The 18468-nt window shown below is 43.4% G+C and overlaps 1 protein-coding gene across 3 annotated transcripts in view; it reads left to right on the plus strand.

The window, feature by feature from the left end:
- The window catches only part of LOC310680482 (transmembrane protein 263-like), a 296399-nt gene that overhangs the window by 141436 nt on the left and 136495 nt on the right, over positions 1-18468 (plus strand). The window contains exon 1 of one of the 3 annotated variants that reach the window (XM_083447170.1): positions 11237-11368. The exons of the other annotated variants lie outside the window; for them this stretch is intronic. Within the exon in view, the coding sequence (XP_083303296.1) occupies positions 11317-11368 (52 nt within the window). The 5' untranslated portion in view covers positions 11237-11316. Of the gene's footprint in view, positions 1-11236; positions 11369-18468 lie in introns of those variants that run through there. 3 annotated transcript variants of the gene reach the window in all.

An 18468-nucleotide genomic window follows, 5' to 3' on the forward strand; every position in this document is an offset into this window, starting at 1 on the left:
GAAGCAATATATGTCATTCCATGCTCTTTTTCGAGCACTCAGCACCACTCACTGCCTTTGCATTTACATCCCTTTGAAAGGTCCATGTGTCCCACAATCATCTGATGGTAAAGTGGAAGGTGAGGTGCAAAATTTCTGAAAGGGCTCCCTTGCTTGGCTTTCCAGTATGCAGACTTGATTTTACTTAGTTACAGTTCAATTCTAATCAGATCTACTCAGAAGTAAGACCTATTGAATTCAGTGGGACAGGTAAGCGGAGTTAGGAATGCAGCCTTTCCCAAAGTGATTTACATGAATTCAAAATTAAAACACCTTAAAGAAAATAGACAGAATGGCTTTAGCATCAGAATGAAAGGCTACCCAGATTAAGGATGAATGCCTTGCTCCATACTCAAGACCACATTGGACATGTATCCTAAGCAATATTTAAGTTTTTAATAGTCTTGGAGATACACAATGGAGAAAGGGAAGCAGAATTGTGTCCCAAGCTGCTGCTGTCTTAGGTAAATAGAAAGATATGCCTTATACAAAGTCAAATCAGTGATCCATCTAGTTCTGCAATGACAGACAATAGCTCTCTTGGATTTCAGAAGGAGTCTTTCCCATCCCCACCAAGATGCCAGAGATTTAATGTGACACCTTTTGCATTCGAAGCAGATGCTGTATCACTGAGCTATGACCCTTTCCTCATTGTCCTGCTTAGGCAAGGTTCCCAAGCTAAATTCAGCTTCCGTAATACAATGAGCTGGCCTTGATACTGATAGCTCCAAATGTTAAAAAAACCTTGCAAATGGTTTAAAAACCATGCACTTTGACAATTATATTTATTTATCTCCTGCATTTGTGTACATTTAAGACACATTGACATATAGTCAAGTTTTTCTCACCAAGCATAAGGGATGGGATACCAGTAAAACTATCAAGAACAAATAATTCTGTGATTCCTTCATGTGCCTGTGGAATGCTTAAAACATTCAGTGCAGATTTTGTGCAGCACTTTTCCTGGATCTTCTGAGTTTGCATTTCTTGATGCTCTGTTTTTCTCCATTATCTTATTCTTTGTCCCTGTGGACATTTGAAAGCAATAAAATTGCTGGCAGAAAGAATGCTGGATACACAGTGCCATCGTTAAAACAGAATTGCACCCTGCCACACCAGTTTTGCACTAAGCCCCTAAGTCAGTTTTCTTGGTCCGTTTTAGCTCTAAAATGAGGGTTTTTCATGTGGCCCCCCCAAGTGCTGCAGGGTTTCGGGTGAGCATAGGAATATATGTCCCTACAAGCAGGTGCCGCACTTGAAATGCTGCTAGGAATGCAAGCATGTGGGTGACAGACATTCATTTCACAGCATGGCACGATTTTCTTCCTTTTTTTTAAGTGGCATGGTTGTCAGTGAGCAGCGGCCCTGTAGCAAGATGTGTTTCTAAGCATCTGCTGCTTCAGACGGTCCAGTGTGTATCACTTCCCTTTCTCTCAGGCAGGCCGTGAGAGTCTGGGGGCAGTCCGAGGGCCATGCGCTGAGCTGTCTTGATTTGCAGGATCAATGAAAGCATAAAACGCTAAGTGTCAAACTAGCAGAGCTTCCAAGTTCAAGTGTTTGACTGCTCTTGAATTCTCTCCCCCTTAGGGGAGAAGAAAAAGCTTTAATTTATGAAGTGTCACAACACATTACAGCGCATCGCATCTTAATACGCCACTGCATGGCGCTGGCATTTGTTTGCTTTAATTCCTCAAAATAGCTTTTATTTGGAGCAAATGTTCCCTTCTACTCAAACAGTTCCTGGTCTCCCCTGCTGCGTGTTTTGTCAGCTTCCCTGGGGACACTTACTCCTGCAGAGCTCTGCCCTCTGCTGGTGATGGATCAGGCCTTTGTCATGAGTTTTAATTGTTCTCTTCTTAATAATTGGGAAGGGGAGGAGAAATGCCGCCTTTTGTTTCTTCTAAACCGCAGTTCTCTGAGGATGAGGTGCAAAGTGGCTCGTGTAGAAGATGTGTGTGGGGGGGAGAGCGAGAGCACATCACTCTTGCAAAAACAAAGAGCTTTCCGTTTCATGGGAGGAAGGAATGAAACCAAGTTCCGTTTAATGGCCCTCCATGACGTCCTTTTCTGAACATGTGGTGAAGTAGGAGCTTTCCAGATAAACTACACAGAGCAGTGCCGAATCTCTGCCAGTTTAGGCAGCAATTGCATCTCATTTCCTGTTGCTCCTCGCAGGCCTCTTATTTCCCTCTGCTGCAGCAGTCAGATAGGAATGCAGAGAAGCCCTATCGAAAGAGAATCCTGTGCCCCTCACCAAGACTCAACAGCTAGGGATGGGCTGAGGTGTGGCTGTAGTGTACCTGCAGAATGGCCCAGGTTCAATTCCCATCACATCCAGGTAGGCTTGGGAACATCCCACTTCCCAGAAAAGTTGCTTCCAGTCTGAACAGACCAGGAGTAGGCAACGTGGTGCCTGCCAAATGGTGCTAGAGTACAGATCCCCACCACCCTTGACCCCTACTGGCTGCAGCTGGCTGGATTTGGCGGCAGAAAACCCCCCTAAAGATAATACTGAGGTTGATGGTGTGGCTGATGAGGCAGTTTCCTGTTTTCACAATTCCACTTTAAACCTTGTTGAAGCTTTCAGAGAAAGTGGTAGTTTGTTGAAGCCTTTTTCGTTTGCCTCCAAATAGCTGAATGAAGCAACTTCATAATTAAACTTGCTTAAAACAAAGCTTTCTGCTCTCCCTTCATGTGGCAGGGAAAGAGCAGTGTGCCTCTGAGCATGTGCAGAATGCCCCCCTCGCTTGCAGCTGAGCAGTACCAGTACCTTTTTTCTAGAAAAAAAAAGTGTTGGCTAAAACAATAAACTTATCAACTTGAACTGCAACAGTGGCTATCTCTGTGACAGGCAGGGACTTGCTTTATCTATCTAGTTAAAAGCTGGGAGTGGTAGGTTCCTTTCTTTAAAAGCAAAAACCAACCAATCCAAAACTCCTTTCTCTTCTTGGCTCCTATGGAGAGGCAATGCGGAGCAGCCAGGCAGCATCACAAGAAGAGAGCAGCAAGGGGCTAGACGAAGCCACTATAAACTCTGAAACTACTCATCATTTCTGCGCCATGCAGGGCTTGGGCAATCTTTCTCCTGCCTCCTCTACTGCTCCCCTGCTTGGGCCATTCTGATATCCCAGCATGTGAAAGAAATGAAACGATTTCCAAACGACCAGCAATCTTGTGACAGTTAAGTTACAGTACAGGAAAGTCTCCCCAAGGATCTTGTCTTCCTGGCCTTCTTTATGCTCCTTGGCTTTGGGCTTTGAGAACTAAAGACACAGGGTTGAGCCAAGACATTTTGCTGTTACAGGTGAAGGTCAACACCACACCCAGTTCTACATATGGAAGTCATCCAGACCACAACCTGTTAATTTTGATTACAGGGCAGTCTTAAAAAATTATTCACCTATATGTTGTTTTCTCTCCAACGCTGAACAAAGGCCAGTCCATTCCATTCCATGGAATTTTGGCATGTAGATTAAGTGGTGCTGGTGGTTGTCCTTACTGACTGATAGAATCCAGAAAGGCAGCTGATACCTGCTGTTTTGCATCTCTAGTTATTTTGTGCATGAATTTGACTGAGGGTAGTGCATCAAGCAGTGTTCTTAAGTACTTACTCGGGCTCTCTATGTTCCAATTTGGCTGGTGATGCAACAGACACCCATTCATCACAGGAAGGCAGGGAGAACAGAAGTAAGAGTGGAACGGAGACAGTGAGTTCCATTGAAATTGGCAGCATTCAGCACTTGACTCACACATGCTCGCTGAGACAAGGAGAGATTGTGGAGCTCTTGAAATGGAGCCGATGGTGCCAAAGAATAACAGCCATCTCCTTGAATATTTCCTGCTGGTGGGAAATAACCAACCTTGCTTATTCAAAAGCTGTGTTGCCAAAATGCTAGCTCATTAAATCATGACCTTCGCTACCCTTTGAGATCCTAAACTATTTATTCTAACAACTCCTGTTGTAATAGGAGTAACTGAGGCTGGGTTAAAACAGGGTTCTGACATCTCCTTTCGTTCTGGTGCTGGCTGGGTTTCCTCGTATTTACATGCATATAAGACTGGCCTACACAAAGGCTCTATGCATAGTACAAGTCATTCCAATGAAATTCAGGTACCAATGTGTTATGTGTGTGAGAGAGAGAGACTGTAAAAATAACTTACCTTTTCAACTATATTGTATTGTTATGAGTATGTTAAGAGCAGCAAAGCAGCCATGGTCTGATGCATCTAGTTCAATAAACTATAATGGGGGAACTCGGCTTACTGAAGACAGAATGCGGATTGGAATCTCATTTACATTCCCTTGAATATACAGGGCACCTTGAGAAATAAGGTTGGGGGGGGGATATCCAGTTCCTTGCCCTGGCTTCAGTTGCTTGTCTTTCTTTTACAGAAAAGAGCGTCAGAAGAGGAATTAAAGCATATTTTTGTTGTAGCACTGATTTTTTAATTTATCTCCGACATGATCTTTGTTGGACCACGTTTCTTCCACGTTGCCTTTCTTGGTACAGAAACATAAGCAACCTGCCTTATGCCTGAAAGACTAGACTCTTCTCAGCGTAGGAGATGTGCATTCCTATGGCGTGGTGAGCTAGGTGTTACTTTAGCAAATAACACCAAAGCTCCATTTTACATTAGTTAGCCTGCATTTGCTTTCTTTTGTCTTTTACTTGAGTGTTTTATCCTAGGTGTGTGCCCAGACATACCCTAATTTTTTTAATAAAAATAACGGGGATTGTGGCTAGGAGAAGAGAGTATGAGGTAGCCACCTGTTTCCCTCGGCTGCCACAATCTGCAGGGAAGCAGTGGTGGAGGAGAGACGAAGGAGACAGGAAGCAGACTGCCACCTCTGGAGCCAATCACTTCACTGTGACGTCCAGATACAGACACAGGTAGAAGATCCACTCCAGCCTTTTTCTTCGGCCTACATCTTTCTCATGGCTTTGTCTCCACTGGCCACCTTTTGTGGAGAGAGAGAAACAGGGTGCTGAGAAGCTGCTTTTGTGGACCAGAAGCAAGAAGAAAGATGAGGAGCCATTCCACCCTCCGCCCTCCAGATCTGCCCTGCCTCTAGTCAGCTGGGCACAGGTTTATCTCTGCAGGAAAGATCTCCTGTTTTGGCTTCTTGACCAACTCTGGTTGTGGTTGCTTTGCTAGCTTTTTGCCTCTTTACCTCTCTCTTGCCCTTATTTGTCATGTCATCAAGACTACCGTAGCCAGAGGAGCTGCATGATCTCTGGACTTGTATACCTGAAGGAGTGCCTCCACCCCCATCGTTCAGCCCGGACACTGAGGTCCAGTGCCGAGGGCCTTCTGGCGGTTCCCTCGCTGCGAGAAGTGAGGTTACAGGGAACTAGGCAGAGGGCCTTCTCAGTAGTGACGCCTACTCTGTGGAATGCCCTCCCAGCAATGTCAAGGCAATAAGCAACTATTTGACTTTTAAAAGACATCTGAAGGCAGCCCTGTTTAGGGAAGTTTTTAATGTTTAATGCTGTTTTTTGTTTTTAATATTCGGTTGGGAGCCGCCTAGAGTGGCTGGGGAAACCCAGCCAGATGGGCGGTGTAATAATAATAATAATAATAATAATAATAATAATAATAATAATAATTCTTTATTAATTAATTAATATATATTTTTTAATTTATACCCTGCCCATCCTTTACAACCAAAGTGGTTAACCAGTTTGTAGCTTTAGGCTTTTCTCCACATTCCCACTTTAAATAGGGGTCAGGTGGAAGCAAACCCAAGTTTACAAAGGGAGATAGCAGCTCTTAGGTTTGGCTTTTCCTCCTCTTTTGGAAGGAACTGCACCCCAAGGATTTGAGTCAGCAGGTTAGAGCAAGAGAGCTCCCAAAATCAACCCTAATCCTGATGGAGTAAATTAATTGATTGATTCATACACTTGACCTATTAGCTAGCCTCAGTACTACAAACGGGATGAGGATATCCTGTTTATCATTTCAGCACGGGGTAAGGCTCTTGGAAAGCAAAGTCTTTTAAAGGTCTATAAATTTGCTACCCTGTGATACAAAGATACTAAGTGCAAAGTATTGACTATCCTCCCCCTTTGTTTCTGCCTCTCACATCCTTGCTTGCTCCAGCCTGCCTGCATATCACATGCAGAGCCCAGTAGGGTTTTGCCTGGAAATCACTGGGATTATCTCCCAATTTTTTCTCAGATAATTCAACCGAGAGGTTATGAAGAGCTGAATGATTTGGAGGCTTGGAATCACAGGCTGTGAGATTTAGGTTGCTCACAGGTGCCTATCTGGACAGAACAGTTCGATACTTATTTTATCTTCATTTAATTGGCTTCAGGAAAAATCTATCTTCTCTACCTTTTTAAAGGCCTGTGTGAGATTTCGCAAGGACAATACGACCTCCGTATGTTGGTTTCCCCTCTCCCCCACATATACACTGCCCCTCGGTTTTGAATAAACAATAGCACTTAATGGCGATTGTCTAGTTTAGAGAGCTGCTTTGTGGTTCTTTGGGTTTAGGGAGAGAGTTCAGCTTTCAAACACTCTCTACAAACTTAAAAGCTGTAGCATGCTCACTGAGTCCATTTTATACCATTCAACATACGACGGGAAATGGAACGACCTGCCTCTCATTCCCAAGTGAATAACAATTGAGTAATATATTTGGGACGCAGAATAGACACAGCTGATCTCTGAAGAAATATTTGAAAAATCGCTAAGGCATTTATGTATAGATTATGAGCAAAAGGGTAGTGATACATTGGGAAAGGGAGGGAGAGAGTTCCATTACTGAATTGCGTTTCCCGAACATGTCTACTGCCTGGCAGATAAATCTTGTTCACATTTACTCTGGAGTCAATCGCACTGTGTTCAATGGGGCTTATTCTCTTATTAATTGTGCTCAGGATTGCAGGCTGAGTCTCCCAACAGGATCTTCCTCTATTATTAGCCATTCCAGAAAGAAGGAAATTCGCCAAACCCTTTCCCGGTGCTTGGTTTTGGGAAACAAATGAAAACGCGGTGGACTTTGTTACAGTATTTACAGGGAAAATAGTTTCTACTTCATAGCCATCAATACCTTGGCACTTTAAGTCCATTAAACTGCTGGCAGTGATAAACTTTAGTAATGGGCAAGTGTTGATGTAAACAGGGGAAGAAACCTTTGTGATTTGCTTGAGCAGCTCTTGGTTTTGCAGTGTGACCGTGCCATATGAAAGGACTTTGGCCAGTGTCCAGTTCCTCATGGCTTTAGCCAGGTGTCTTTAGGAGAAAGCCACAGGCAACTGTCTCACCCCAAATCACAAAATAACAGGAGTGTGAGGAAGTCAGGCTGTGTCTCTTTCATGATCTCTCAAGGTCACTGCAACTGTAAGCGAAGCTGAAATAGACTGAATTTGTGAAGGGCTGTGGGTTAAAATAATAGTAGCATGCTGAGCTAAGTTGTTTCGAGACACATAGATAAGCTGTTAAGGGGATGCCTCACCGTATCATCCACAGGTTTCTCAGGAAGATAACCTTATTTATTCTGTTCTTCATGCAGCCTCTTCAGTATGGGGAGAATATTTATTCTCCTCTGCTTCTGCACAATGTACACTTTCATAGTTTCTGAAATAGTACCAATTTATTTTCTGCCGTGTATCATTCTCTGCTTTCTTCCCTGTATAGTCTAAGACAGTTCTGACCTGTTTGGAAAGAATTGTGACAGTCTTTATTTACTGTTGGCGTGAAAATAATATCCTAAAACCCCTCAGTATGGCTGAGAGAAAAGGGTGTGGAACCTGAACCAAGATTCTGTTCTATCTTAGAAACAACCTTCACCAGATTTACTTACTTACTTACTTACTTACTTACTTGCTTGCTTGCTTGCTTGCTTACTTACTTATGGATCAGAGCTTCGGTGGTTTCATGTTGTCAGGTGTAAACTAGGCTGAGAAATCAGTGTTTTCTCCATGCAGTCCTGCCAAGTTGAGTTTGAGGGGGGAAATGTGTTAGAACAAGGCAGTGTACGTCTGAATACCAGTTGCTGGAAACTGCCAGGCAGGGAGAGCGCTCTTACACCCGGGTCTTGCTTGTTGTCTTTCTGTAGGCATCTAATTGGTCACAGTGAGAACAGGATGGTGGATTAGAAGAGACACTGGCCTGCTCTAGCAGGCTTCTCTTGTTATGTTCTTATGCTTAAATGCAAATAATAATAATTCCCCCATTGTTTTTCATGTGTCCAGTAAGTCATCTTGTAGTACCTATGTCATACTGCATGTATACCGACACAAGATTGGAAAGTCTTAAATCAAGATCACATTTGTACCTAGGACTGTTCCAAATTTTTGAACTTCAAATGGCTTCTTGACTATGTAATTCCAGCCAAACAGACACCACATAGTGACTATGGGGATGTCATAGGACCATGCGACTAGTCAGATTTGGCTATGTGATGGCCATACGAAAGGCAAATGAAGACCCCCATTGCCCTCACTCTGAATGGTGAGGGGGAGGGAATTCACTCCATTGATTAGTCAACCATAACTAAGTTTCATGAGTTGTCACACTGCACTGTTAGTATCACTACCCACCAGCACTGTGTGGCATTTTTAAAAAACTTGATCCAATCGTGCATAGCTAAGCCAATGTGGATGAAAGTGATGTAATGCATGTTGCGATGTACGAGAACCCCACAGAAAGCATTCTGGAATCAAGCTGGATTTTCAGAAAGGCTTTATTTAGTTGCAGTCTTGCAGCATTGTAAAACAAGCAGTCTTGGTATGTTCAGGATACACGGCACACAGGTGGAATTACATTCAGGGAGAAGCCGTCAGCTCTTCACATCCCTACCAACTAACAAAGAGCCAAACAAGCAACAACCACAGTGGGAAGTCACCCATGCGTCTTTATACTAGCTGGCAAGGAATCAATTAGGCAACACCCCATGTCTCGTGATGCTTAGTCATCACATGCTCCTGAGTCAGCGTTCACAATTAGCACAGAGTGTTTAACTCCTCAATACCCACAACACTCCAACAATGCAGTACACTTGGAAAACTGAATCCACACCACATTACTTTCAGTAGAATGTGTAATCGGGTGTAGATCCCCATCCCCATCCTACCCCAACTAGACTATTGTATGTGACTGGATCAAGGTCAGCTCAGTTGTGGTAGCAGTGGGGACCAGTTCCCTCTTTTTTCACATTCCAACATACCACCCCTTGTGAAAACTTGCACCCTTTTGCAAAGGGATGGGGGGCAATCACCAAAAGGAAAGTGGACATTTCATGGGGGGGATGTTACCCCAACAGCATTTTGGTTCAACATTGTACCCCACCTTTCCTCAAAGATCCTCAGGGTTGTATTTGTTCAGATTACTACACATTATCCTCACAACAGCTATATGAGAGAGGTTAGGCTGAAAGGCAGAAAGTCTGTAGAGACGTTGATCCAGCTGGCTCACCAGTAGAAATAAGTGATCCATGTTGGAGAAAGGAACTCACAGAAGATCATTTCTCTGTGGTTGGAAAAACCGCAATATGTCTTTTCTATTAAAAACCAAAATATGTCTTTTCTATTCTGAAAAGAGATGATATTTGGTGGATCCCTCCCATGACTTTACATTTTTCACACAAGTAGACCTCTTATGCACAGCCACTCTGTGAACCTCGTGGCTGAGATTTGAAGCCACCTCTCTCCAGCCCAAGTCTGAAATTCTATCCAAAACACAACATTATCTCTCTCACAAGCCTTCCTTATCAAAGTCAAGTGTGTCTGTCTGAAAAACTGCTGCTTCTGTGGTCACTAGAAGTGCTTCTGCAAGTCATGAATAAAATCTCTGTGTGATAAGACTTTATAATTTTCCTCACAAGTCAGGCATGCATGTTCTGAGACAGTGTGCATGTATCTGATTTGCAGGGCAACATGGCTATAATAAGTCTTTCCTGAGTTTTGTTCTGGGAACAATTTGGGGGACTGATTAATGGAAATAGGAAGTGGCCCTGCTTCATGTACCAGGCAGAGTGGGCCGAGAGGTAGGGGATTGTTTTCAATATATGGATAGACAACAGAAAAAAACAGTAGGATAAAACTAAAAAAAGAGAAGTCCAATCTTAAAAACACCCACTGAAATAAAAGTAGCTTCAAGGCTTGCCTCAGAGTGGCAAATAGTTCTTTCCTAAATTTCACTGTACTTGAATCCGAGTCAAATCTAGGCCTTGGCAAAGTGAGGTGCCTGCCTAGTTCCTTTGTGGTCATTCTCTCTGGGACTTTTGCCTTAACTCTTTGGTGCATTTTGCTGATGTCTCAAAAGAGGCAAATAAGGAGCAAGATTTATCTGTTTTGGGAAACGCATTCTGTGAAAATTCAGTTACGAATTCTGATATGCTAAATTTTGTTGTACAGGTGCTTGAAGCTGAGCGAAATCTAGGCCTTGGCAAAGTTAGACATGAGCCCAGTTCCTTTTACAATTATTGCCCTTGGAACTTTTGCTTTTAACTCGTCTGTGTGCTTTGCCAATGCCGTTTGTCCTCAAAGTGATGTGCACCAAAGGAAGCACACAAAATTTCAGGCTGATTGAAAAACGCCAGATACATCATTTGTATGACTCTCTGATGCAAGCAAAAGAGATGACATGTTGCTTTGTGTGCTTCAGTAAAGTCTACCTTGGCAGTCAACTCAAGCCAGGAGGCTTCTAGGAAGCCAGATTGCCGAAGGGTCAGCCATGCATGAAAGCAATGAGATATGTTGAGCATCTGTTTCATTAGTGCATCATTAGCACTGGTTTATTTCTCAGTGCCTCATCAGAGGCAGGGAAAGGGCGTGGGTAGCATCTTTCCTGACTCCTGAATGCACCTGCAGGATACCTTGTTTACATCAGGTAAGACTTTGCTTGATGGTCATTACCTTGGAAAAAATGAAATGGGCACCAGTGTCCTCTGTAATAACTGCTGTTTGCTGACAAAGAAAAGCAAGCAAAATAATAGAAACTAATCTGATCATTGCATCTAATTACAGAGAAAAGGAAACCACTAAAGGAACGTTTTGTCTTAAATATTGCAATAGCACCCTTAGAGCATTTTGTAGTTGGAGGTGGGGGTGAATAAATATTGACTATAACTTCCCAAACCTATTAAGCCTGAACGAGTAAATCTCATTTTATTTATTAAATGTGTTTCAATGAACTTCAACCAGTATTAAATTTAGCATCTTAAAAAAATAATAATCAACAACCAGAAAACACATACAGTGCAACCACGGAGTAAGCTTCCAGAAGCAATAAGCATCTTTTCCCTGGTACTTGCCATCAGATAGCATGGCTGTGTTTCTGTCGCCCCAAGTTGCAGTACATTATCTAGCTATGCCGGGTAAGTATCAGCAAAACAGCCATTCTTTTTTATTATCACCCTACTTTAATAACTATTATTAAATAGTAAATATTCTTAGGCAGTAAATATTTAATTAGCTATTGGGACTTGCAAAATCTATTGCTTTCAATAAACACACAGAGCAATATATTATTCTGATAATTTTAAGGAAATACTTGGTATGCAGAGCATAAAATTAGAATGGCTAATGGCTCTATCCTTTGTACATGGCAAAGATGCACTGCATTTCTCCTCCTGTAGCTCAGCGATAATGTTATCTTCCTGTTGGTATAATCCTTCAGCTCCTGCCCGAGCCTTGCACTACACTCAAAGCATTCAAGGGGCCATTGATTTTGGGAGCTCGAATGTGATGTTAGAGATAGAGAACATCCACAGCTTTCAGCGAAGATGAGCAGAGTGGGAAGAAAAATTGTAACCGCCCAAAATGAAGCAACTGTTAAAACAGAGCTTTGTGTCTGTGTGTGAACAGCTGCATTTGAGTTTATCTATCACTATTGGCCTCATAGCCAGTGTCGCTCAGGGATTCTGAGAAACCAAAAACTCAGTGCACTTTTGGAAAGTGCACTTTTGGAAAGTTTAGTCTTCCATCTTGATTCAGAATGGCATCCAACTGTATACCACAGATCTGATTCTTGATCTCAGGAAACATCATGCAAAAGTTGGGAAATCTTAAGAATTGTTGAAATGCATGGTGCACAAACAAATAATTTTAAAAAGCATATATAGTAGATTCTAAAGCAAATGCAGCAATGCCTTGTTGCTCATCAGGCACCTACATTAACATTTTCTGGTGCCAGCCAAAGGCATTCCGTTTCTCCCAGGCCTTTTAACACCTTGTAATATCTATTCGTGTAACACCTGTAGCTCCTTTTTTAATTCCACTTCCCATCTCTGAATGTCTGTTTTATTTCAACTGGTCTGTGTTTTAGTCATAGTTTGTTGGAAGGGTTAGTTCTGCTTAATTACATTTTTTATAATGCATGAAACCACACCTCATTCAAAAATGGCTAGTATACAAAAAAAAAATTGGAATACAACACTTAAACCCGTCGTGAGAGCAGGCTGCCTTACTAAACTTGTATGCTTTTATTGTCTTCTTTGCTGTGTGATTTTCATATTGTATTTGTTTTGCATTATCGTATGCTGTGCTTTGATTTAGCTTTGAACCTAATTGTTGAAGGTCACCTAGAGAACTTGCATTATGAGGTATGAGGTAGCAACAAAAGAAAATTTATTCAGATACTGTGTTCTCCAACACTGGGGAAAGCTATATAAGGCCTGCATGATGAATCTCATCTCCCTATGTTTTTCTCTTGGAAACACGCCCCCCCCCCCCTTCCTCACTTCCCAAATGACCAACCTATAAATGTGTTATCACACAGCAGGAGCATGGAGGTCTATGGACCAGCACAGGGATGAGGGGAAGGCCTTGGAGGAGCTAAATGTTTCCCCAATACCTTATCTTACTACCTACTTGTCCTCTAACACCCATAAAGTAGACTAAGTAGTGGTGTAAAAAGACATAGCTTGCTATAGTGTCAGCAGCCCCAGCATGTCCATACCAGTTGGTTAATTGCATTTGTTTGGAAAGGAGGATATACTGAATTTTGGGGAACTGTTCCCTTTCTGTAACTATTCAAGTCTAGCCTTTGGGAATGTGCATATAACAGTAGTCTACTTTCTGAACAGTCTTCAAAGGCAGACCCAAGCACAACATATTACAGTAGTCTAAATGGACTGTTGTCAGAACATAAATAACTGGCCAGCCTGTTTCTGTCCAGGAGGGAGTTGCTGAAAGACATTTTGTGCTCTGCATTTGGGTCTCGAAAGACGGGGCCCCAGAAGATAGCACCCTCTAGACTGGACACCTGGATATTTCAGAGGGAGTACAGCCCCATCCAGAATAGGTTGAGCACCCCCTCCCAGATGAGATGAGCCACTGCTAGCAATATCTCCATCTGGTCTGGAGGAAGCTTCATCCAGCCATTACTGAGTCTAAACGCCAGTTTGGCATTCCTGCCGCACCAAATGAATTTGATGAAACTGAGAAATAGAGCTTGATGCCATCAGCGTACCAGAGACACCTCACTTCAAATTGTAGATGATGCTGAAATGCTGAACAGGTTACATGAAAGTCCATGATAGATGGGCATATTTTTCCTTGTGTTTAATTGTTTGCATAACTAAAATATACTTTAATCAAAACTAATTCCTTTTGGGCACTCTCACACTGCTTTGGGTTAGCTAGGGTTGAGATAGCCTTGCTAAATATAGCCAGTAAGCACTGAAGATTCCCTGATGAGAGTGGGAGAGTTGTATATTCACTCCATAAAGAGGAGTGCTTAATCTTTTGTACTGCTGTTTCCTGAAACTAAAGGAACATACAATGTACATGCTCGTAATAAATATAAAATCTAAATCTTGCCTCAGAGTAAGAACCCTGTCGGGCGTCTCTGCATTTTTGCATTGTCTGGTCTATTAAAGATGGTGTACATAATGGGAATTGCACGTGCCTGCACCCTCCCCATAAAGCCAAGAAGAGCCAGGTTCATTCGTAATCCGGGCTTCTGAATAGTAAGAGCTTTATAATAACTCCCAAGTTGGCCTCCAATGGCCTAGAAATTCATTCTGCCTTTCATTATTGCTTAAACTGCTTTGAAGAGCTAATCCAATTCCTCCCTCCATGTGACAGATGAAATAAACACTATCACATGAGTGGTACGGCTTGAATGAGCAATAACAACCATGTAAATGAGAGGAGCATAAAACAGGTTCCTGGATTTTGTTTTCGTGACATACGGTAAACCAGGCTGCGGGGGGAGGGCAGAAAGCGGCAATGTGGAGGCTGCCCTTTACCTTTTTCTGCCGCAATGTGTCGGTCCTGCTCAGCGTTGAATGCAAGTTACCAACCCAAATTCCATTGGAGGCTAATTTAGCAGCGGTATATTCTTCTTCTTTGAGGTTTGCCTATTGATACCATGTGGAAAACATCTTTTTATGCCTGAGACATTTAGTGTGCACCGAAATCCTGACAAAGGAAAGGGAGACTGGCTTTATAAACTGTATCTTTTCAATGCATTGCTCATCCCTCTAAGGCCTTTTTCCTTAATAAAGGTATCTAAGCTTGTTGGGTTCTTTTCTCTCTCCCACGAATGCAAGCTATGAAGCTTGAGGGGCCAAGGGCGTAAAATTGAGGGATCGTTGCCATGTAGCTCTTTTTGTTTGTTTAGACAAGGCTGGATCCAGGATTTTGTGAGCCTGAGATGACAGGGGACCCATTTTGAAATGGCCCACCCAGTACCTTTTTTCTCTAACCACACCCCTTCTCTCTTTGGCCTCCTTCTCCCTAAATTAAATACAGGTCTTGTCCAATCTGACAACCGCCTATTGTCAAATTTCTGAATATCACCGACTGCCTTTTATAAATAATCCATGCAAAATCTGCATCTGCCACCAGTTTGTTTTTGAGTCGGGCAACAGGATGAATGGCATACATGGGTTTATCTCGCTTAACCTACATATAGCCCTAAAAGGTAGCCTAGACCACCTCCCTGTCTCAAAACAAACAAAAGAGCCCAATTTCTCTGCACTTAGAAATGCAATGTGTAGCCACTTAATACATTACAGTCACCCCGGTCTGCCTACTCAGTCTGCTGTCCATTTGATGGACAACGTCAAGGTTCTAGATCTTCTTTCTTATGGTACTTCATCTTCAAACTGGACATAGCTTGGATATCCCTTTAGGCAGAAGAACCTCTTCTGTTCAGGAAGGCACATGACCGTCCTATAAGGTCAAGTAGAAAGCTAGGCTGAGTGGGACAAATCCAGCATTGTGCTATGTCAGATCTCCATCAGCGAGGTCCCAGTCAGAGCAATTCCATCTTTCCTTCTCCTGCATGCTGCTCTGGGAACTTTCCCAATTACTCCCTGAGCCAAATTTTTTTTTGGGGGGGGGGGGTGTAAGAGGAGGACAGTTCTATTGCCCAAGAGACAGTCCTTGCATGGGCTTCCACTTATGGGAGCCATTGGTTGAATCTTACCCAACAACTCTTCCCCATGGTGGCATGCTATTCTGTGTTCAAGTATTCTTTAGCTGGGGAAGCATGAAGTAGTCCTGGTCCAGGCTTACCATATGATACCATGTGCTCGTAGCCTCCAGGATGGTCTTTCGAGATTGGCCCAGAAGTTACAACAGAGCAACTCAACTGTTCACTGGGGTAGACTATTGGCATCACACTGCTGTTCCTGAAATAATTGCAGTGGCTGCCAATTAGCTACCTGGCTAAGTTCAAGGTGCTGTAGAAAACCCCCTACAGTTTGGTACCAGGATGCTTAAAAGATTACCTCACCAATGTGATACCTAACCGATCACTGCAGTCTGCAGAAGGAGGCCTCCTGCAGATACCATCTCACCAGGAGGCCTGTTCCATACAATGTAAGAATTGGGCCTTTTGTGTAGTGGCACATATCCTTTGGAATGCCCTCCCATTACATTTGAGATAAATGCCACCTATGCCCTCTTTTTCACACCTGTTGAAGACCTTCCTTTTTTGGACAAGCTTTTACAGCTGACATTTCTGTATTGGATTTGAAATGGATTTTATATGACCTTGTTACTGTTTTCAGAAATGAAAACGTTTTATATATGTATCTGTCCCTTCAAGATCTTTCACAGGAAGCAATTCATAAATGAAACGAACTCATAAACAAGTCCTGCCCAATTGGGAGCATGCATGGGATCACAGGGTGACACTAATCTGACTGCTGTCTGACCAGCCTTTTGGCCCTAATCCTACACCTGTTTAATCCTGCTACATTCACTGAGTCATCCTCTGTAGTAAGCATACATAAGATTACTGCCTTGCAGCACAATCCTGTACATGTCACATCAAAAGTAAGTCCCATTGAGTTCAATGGGACTTTTCTTCCAGATAAATGGGTGTAGGAGTACAGCCTTAGTTGTATAAAAAGGAAGAATGCCAGCAGTTCATGACACACCTGAAGTTTATCCACCTGTGGTTCCTTCCCAAGTAAATTCACACACAACCTCAAAACATCATCGTGCCATTTCATTCATCGCTGCACTGACTATTTTACGTAGCCAGATAGTGGATGAGATATTAAATCACTTCATGACCGCTTTCTTATCTGCTGTTTCTTTACTAATAGAGGAAACATTGTTTTCATGATTTTAGCTTACCGTTTTCTCACTAGTAGATGGAGATCTCCAATACAAACCTATTTTTGCTGCCTTAAAAAAAACAAACCAAGCACTTTTTGTTTCCTTTTTTCAAATGTAAGTGTTGAATCTCTCTTGTCCGTTTCACTAGTCTTACTATAGATGTTTGGAAGAGATTAACAGAGCAATTCTAAATCAGGAAGTGAAGTGGCAAACAGTCCACTACTTCCTGACCCCGTTGGCTCACACTGCCTAGGGTGTAAGGTGTGTGTGTGTGTGCTCGCGCGCGCGCAGGTTTTCCTGGTAAGAGTCCCAGTGGATCTTTATGCTTTTGAATCCTGCTGCCCATAAGAGCATAAGAAGAGCCTGCTGGATCAGGCTAATGGCCCATCTAGTCCAGCATCCTGTTCTTACAGTGGCCACCCAGATGCCTGTGGGAAACCCCCAAGCAGCACCACAGGGCAAGAGCACCCGCCTCTCCTGTGCTTTCCAGCAACTGGTAAGCCAACTGGTGATGGTGGTGAGGAATAACCATACCAACTCCAGTCTTCTGTGGTTGGTGGCTAGTGGTCCTGATACCAGGGCTTCTTGAGGGAATGCTTGGCTTCAGCAAACTGCTCTGGAACACCCTGTTTTGGGACCTGCCACTGGTGGACGGGGGACGCGGGTGGCGCTGTGGGTAAAACCTCAGCGCCTAGGGCTTGCCGACCGTATGGTCGGCGGTTTGAATCCCCGCGGCGGGGTGAGCTCCCGTCTCTCGGTCCCAGCTCCTGCCCACCTAGCAGTTTGAAAGCACCCTTAAAGTGCAAGTAGATAAATAGGTACCGCTTTATAGCGGGAAGGTAAACGGCATTTCCGTGTGCTGCGCTGGTGCTGGCTCGCCAGAGCAGCTTCATCACGCTGGCCACGTGACCCGGAAGTGTCTCTGGACAGCGCTGGCCCCCGGCCTCTTAAGTGAGATGGGCGCACAACCCTAGAGTTGGACACGACTGGCCCGTACGGGCAGGGGTACCCTTACCTTTACCTTTACTGGTGGACGGAGGTAGATCTGTGCCCATGGATCTTTCTGCAGGCTACTAGGTCTAAGTGCCTCGTGATGGATACCCCTGCTGCCAGAGTTCCCTCTGCCAGCAGAGGGACATTTCTGTCCATCCAAGCCTTTGCAAAGATATGCTTGTTATGCAAGATTGCAGGCAGAATGTGTATATTGAGATAAATGTGCACTAAAATACTGATAATTTTTCATGAGTACCAGCTTTTTGATGTGTGTGCTTGCTCCTTGATCTTGCCTGTGTGTTGGCCACACACACATGCTTGTTCTTCCAATCTTGCCTCGTCTGACGTCATCTCTGTGTGTGTGTGTGTGTGTGCGTGCGCACATGTGCTTGTTCTTCCAACTTTCCTTCTTGGACCCAGTCACTCGGACCCAGCTCCTTTGAAATGGGGCAGAAGTAGGGCTGTCTGTGGTGTTATCAAGCAGCCAGCCCACTCTCCATTGCAGCAGCCTGAGGTGCTGCCTGCCCAGTAGCATTCTTATCTTGAAAGTACAGTCCGAGCTTAAAGACTCCTATGCTTTAAAACAAAAATGTTTCAATCCATGAACTTTGGTTGTTGCTTTTTTGCTACTCTGCCCTCTCCTTCCACAATATCCTCCTTGCTTTTAATAGGCTGCATGGAAAAGCGCGACATAGATAAATACTGCTCACTTTGTAGCAACCCTATTTACGTCTATTTAAAAAAAACAGGTAATAAATAAAAGCAAATCCCATTGTGTTTGATGGGTCTTATTCATTGGTAACTGTGTTTAAGATTGCAGCTTTAATCTTACACAAACAGTCTACAAATGAATCTCTGTTCATTAACATTGCAACCTGCAGATCCACTGGATGGAGGGAGCAAA

The sequence above is a fragment of the Podarcis tiliguerta genome, assembly GCF_965153285.1.
Source record: "Podarcis tiliguerta genome assembly, chromosome: 1".
Lineage (NCBI taxonomy): Eukaryota > Metazoa > Chordata > Lepidosauria > Squamata > Lacertidae > Podarcis > Podarcis tiliguerta.